This window comes from Macadamia integrifolia, chromosome 8 (assembly GCF_013358625.1).
Source record: "Macadamia integrifolia cultivar HAES 741 chromosome 8, SCU_Mint_v3, whole genome shotgun sequence".
Lineage (NCBI taxonomy): Eukaryota > Viridiplantae > Streptophyta > Magnoliopsida > Proteales > Proteaceae > Macadamia > Macadamia integrifolia.
This window is the reverse complement of record NC_056564.1, coordinates 7,752,201-7,757,074: the sequence shown is the minus strand read 5'-3', so window position 1 is coordinate 7,757,074 and position 4,874 is coordinate 7,752,201. Positions and strand designations below refer to the sequence as shown.

Here is a 4,874-nt window from a genome sequence, read left to right as displayed (position 1 = left end):
CCCTCCTCCCTTTTCCCCAGATTGAACAAATAAGAGGGCGTTGGTTGGTTCTCATGCAAGTGTAAAACCCATGCTCTGGTATATGTGACAATTTTGTAGACAGAAGAAAGCTTATCTTATGATGTTTTTGAGAAAAAAATAAATGAAAGCAAAGGGTTTTTTATTCAACTCCCTTGCCTGAATTTTGCCACCCTCTCTTAGAATAATCTTCTTTCTTTTTTAATAGGTTGTTCCCAAGGAGAATTGAAATCATGAACTGTTGATTTTGAGGTGTTTGTCCTTGTTTACTGAGCTACTAACCCTTGGGTCCTTCTATATACTCATTCATGAAAATCAATAGCCACCTTTGTTTTTCCTCTCTCTCTCTCTCTCCTTAACTTTCTCATTTTTTTTCTGTGTCATCTTGTTTCAAGCTTTCCATATTTTATACCAAACCCAATTGAAAACAATGAACCCCTTAGCGTGTACTCGTGTCTGTTATTCTTTTCCTTGTTTCCCTCTCTTATAACTAAAATAGAATCATTAGAAGCTTCCATGAAGACACATGAACTTGATTAATCACATTTACATCCTAAGATATTATAATGAAACTATAAAAAGAAAAAGAAGGTGAATAACAAGGAAGGTAAAAAAGACAAGAAGAAATTAACAACTCTCTGTCTCTCCTCTTGTTTGGTCTGATGATATCCAATGGCAATGGGAAGACAAAGCAGATATCCCAGTTGCTTTGCTTGCTCAAACAGATATTGTCTTCTCATTAGGGGTCTTGATCAATAGTTTGAAAAATGAAGGTGGGTGGGTTGGACCATCTGCAACTCTGTAGTGGTTTGGCATGAGCTATCATCCCTGACCATGTTCCACATCAAAAGATTAAAAGGAAAAAGTTTCCAATATTAAAAGCTTAATTTCTATAATAGCAATATAAGCTTGGAAAACAAGAACATCCAACTACCCATTTGAAAATATTGTAACTGTACTAGCTAGCCAACTTGCCAAGCAATAATTATGAGATAATTAGGGGATAATTAAGAACTTACTCTCGAGGACGGGTTGTCCATAAAGAACTAAGAGCTCTTAACCGGTTGTAGTACTCGCCGATCGCCAGAAAACATCGTGCCGCCTGTCGGACAGTTAGAATCCGGCGCATCTGGTGAAGTGTTTGCTGTCTCAAATTATCAGCCTATGCAAGTTTCATTCATGTTCAAATGGGGAAAAACAATTAGAATTAATTAGTTTTTTTTTTGGTTAATTAAATTAAAAATAAGAGATTAGAGAGAATAAGGAATCAGATAAGTTCAAACAGAAAGAGACATGTTTGTTTGCATCTAAATTTCAATACTCAAAAACCCATGAACTGGAGTTGCTCAACTTCTAATTAATGGGTCCTAAGTGTTGAAACCACATTAAGTTGTCTTACTTGAGGGGTTATTTGGACTCTTTCAATTATATTTCCAAAAAATGGGCATCTTATATCCAATTAATATTATTTAATTATATATTTTACTACTTTTGTTAGGTCTACCCTTAGAAGTTCCTTCCTTCCTTTGGTTTATAAATTTAGAATCAAATTTTTAATCAAAAGTTGGCACCATCATGCCATTTGGTTGGTTCCTTTTCTTACCACCTTTTGATTGAGACTTTTCCTAACTTTTAATAAAGATTTTATCTCAATATTTTAAAGGGTTAGGAGATGTGACCCATCACTTAATTTGGGTAATGTTTTCTTTTTTCTTTTTAAATAATAATAATAATAATAATAATAATAAATCAAAATTTGGTCACTGTATGAGGACAAAACAAACGGACACCGACTAAGCTTATTTTGTTAATTAAAATTATTATAAAAATATAAAATTCTAAACGTCCACAAAAAAATTTGCTTTTTTTTTTTCTGTTGGCTTCATTTCATGGTTCATGCACGTAAAACTCTCTATCCAATTAGCTAGAGACAACCTCTCCCTATAAATTTATTTACACGCCCTAGCTTGCTACCGTGAATGATGCTTTAAAAAAAAATTTATAATTTTTTATTAATTTATCAGGAAATTATATACATGAGGGTGGTATATATGGATTTGATATTAATGATTAAGGTTGCCATTAAAATTGCATTTCAAATAGAACTGGCATGACCCCTATTGTTAAGCGTGTAGCTTAACGTCACTCAAATAGTCAAATGAGTTTTTCCTCTCTCTCTAAAAAATCCATTGTTAAGCGTGAAGCTTAACCTCACTTAAATGGTCAAATGGGTTTTTCCTCTCTCTCTCTCTAAAAAACCCATTGTTAAGCCTGAAACTTAACCCCACTCTAATGGTCATATGGGTTTTCCCTACTTTTATATTGTGAAGAAGTCATTATTTCAACCACAGGTGTGTGTGTGTGGGAGAGAGAGAGAGAGAGAGAGAGAGGAGTGAACACGTATTAGCAAGATAGTAAGAAGGGAGTGGAGGTGTGGGAAGGAAGGTAAGATACCTGGCGGACGAAGCCTTCGAGGTTTGAGAGTTTGGCGAGAGCGAGTGCCATCTGGCCCATGTAGTTACCGACGTTGTTATTGTTAGAGTTGGTGGTGGCTCCGTCGCCGAGGGAGAGAGGGCCAGAGGCGATTGTGTCGGCGAGAGACTGTTGGAGCTGCTCCATTCCTTGTGTCAGCGCCTCCTCCGCTTGCTGTGACGAATGCTGCAAGCTGTATATCCCCATAAGCTGCTGTTCCGTTAATGTCTCCATCTGTGCCATCAATATCTGCCACCACCATCACCAATTCACCACCACCCCATCATTCATCATTCAAAGGTGCCAAACCCTAATCATTTTTTTTGGTTGAAGCCAAACCCTAATCCGAACCTTTAGAAAAAAAAAAAAAAAATCGAACCGATAGAACCGAAATAGAAATGAAACCTATAGGATCTGATTTTGAATTGGGTTTTAAATCGAAATCGTAAAATCGTTTATTAAATGATTCGATTTAAATTATTAGATCGATTAACATATACATAATAATTTTATAATTTTAATCCAATCTATATATATTTTAACAAAAAATTAAATTTACAATAAATAACTATTATATATATATATAAATAATTCAATTCAATGTTATAATTTATATCTATTTTATGACAAAAATTAATGATAACAAAATTATTTGGATAAAAAATTTAAAAATATTAAAAATTATCATTTAAACCAAAATTATGTATAAATCATTTTACTTTTAAAATATGAAAGCATTTATTAAATGATTCGACTTTGATTTTACTTGAGAAAAACTCTTACATCAAATAAAATCAAACCATTTATATGGAAGCCAAACGAATTAACACCCTTAGGGTTTTATGCACTGGACCCAAATCCAAATAGGACCCCATTGAAATCAATAAGAAAGTAAACGGATCATAGAAAACCAGTTCGAAATATAACTCAAATCGAAATAATCCGATAAGAAAAATCTATACAAAATCGAAATCAAGCCGGTGCACCTTTGTTGAATTAGTTTGTAATTTTGTATACTCTCTCTCTCTCCTCTCTCTCTCTCTCTCTCTAAATGAATTCACCTTAATGAGTTCGGAGGGACGGAAGCCGCCCATCCAGAGGAAGCACCGTTCCGCCGGAGTTGTCCACATTCCGGTAACAAGGTGGAAGACATCGGACTTGGCGGCAACTCCCTTGAGCCGGAAAATCTCGTCGTAATGGCCAAGATATCTATCCACTATCAACCTGAGGTCACCGTCCGATAGGTGAGCCTGTAAACCTGTCCGGAGCTCCGACATGTGCCTCTGGTCATCCTCTAACCATCTCCCATATTCCATTTCGAACATTGCCGCACCTATACAGAAAGAAAGTACACTCTCACTATCATCAGAGACAAGGGTATTTTCGTAATTGCACAAACATGGATGCGCGTAAGGCTCACCGGTGCTGATGTTTCCTCCTGTAATAACACCACTGCCACCACCTCCCAAGAACATACCCTAAGAATTCCCATTAAAGAAAATTAATGTTCCATTAATTTATGTATCATCTCCATACTATAAAGATGGGAGTTACCCAAAAAGTAAAATCAAATTTTTAACAACCTGAGCTCTGGCTCGTTGGAGATCTTGTTCTAGTTGAGTAAGCTTTATCCTGCTAGACTCTAGCTGCTGCACATAAGCCTGCCCAGAAAACATATATTTTCATATTTTAATTGCGAAAAAAAAAAAGGGGTTAGAAATTAAGAATTAAGAAGAAGAAGACAAATGGTGAAATGGGTACTATAGAAAATATTAATTTGTGTTTGTTTTTTAGCCGAAATTTCTTGATATCCTAATCAAGCTGACCCACCTTTTTTCTCAGTCGGCTCTTCCTTGCTGCTTCTCTGTTCTGAGCTAAACGTCTCAGCGTCTGAAACAAAGAATGATCAATATTCAAACAAACAGATTGATGGATCAGTTTCAAGTCTCAAACTTATGTAATGAAGATTGTTCCAATCCAAAACAGAATAAAATAATACATGATATAAAGGTTTTAAAAATATATAAATTTTCACGCCTCGTTTTCACAAGTCATGACCTTTGCATCAACCATTTTCTCTGAAGTCGAGCCAGCGAATTTCCTCTGGAACAGTTCAACATTTAAGAAAAAGAAAAAGCAAAAATAAATTTGTTTGAAAAAAAAGGTCAAAAACCCAACCCACCCCACCCCAGAAAAAGAGATTTCTGTAGGGAATATCTTGGCAGTCTTTCGTCTGAGAAGAAAATCAGGGTTCAGAGTTAAACTGGCAAACCCATGTGGAGAGTTGTTGGTACAGTTTCTGAAATTAACTTTCGTTGACCATGCTTAACCATGCTTCAGCTTCATATTTAATTTTCCCCACTCCCTAAAAAACGCCCCCCCCA

General features: G+C 35.6%; 1 protein-coding gene across 2 annotated transcripts in view; it reads right to left on the bottom strand.

Moving 5' to 3' along the window:
• Nucleotides 1-509: 509 nt before the first annotated feature.
• Nucleotides 510-4,874, bottom strand: part of LOC122086064 (transcription factor TGA9-like) — a 6,984-nt gene continuing 2,619 nt past the window's right edge. For both annotated transcript variants that reach the window (XM_042654758.1, XM_042654759.1), the window contains exons 5-11: nt 4,321-4,380; nt 4,074-4,151; nt 3,911-3,968; nt 3,552-3,823; nt 2,473-2,739; nt 1,038-1,180; nt 510-846 (exon numbers count right to left, since the gene is read on the bottom strand). In XM_042654758.1, coding sequence (XP_042510692.1) covers nt 771-846; nt 1,038-1,180; nt 2,473-2,739; nt 3,552-3,823; nt 3,911-3,968; nt 4,074-4,151; nt 4,321-4,380 — 954 coding nt within the window. In that variant the 3' untranslated portion in view covers nt 510-770. The remainder of the gene's footprint in view (nt 847-1,037; nt 1,181-2,472; nt 2,740-3,551; nt 3,824-3,910; nt 3,969-4,073; nt 4,152-4,320; nt 4,381-4,874) is intronic.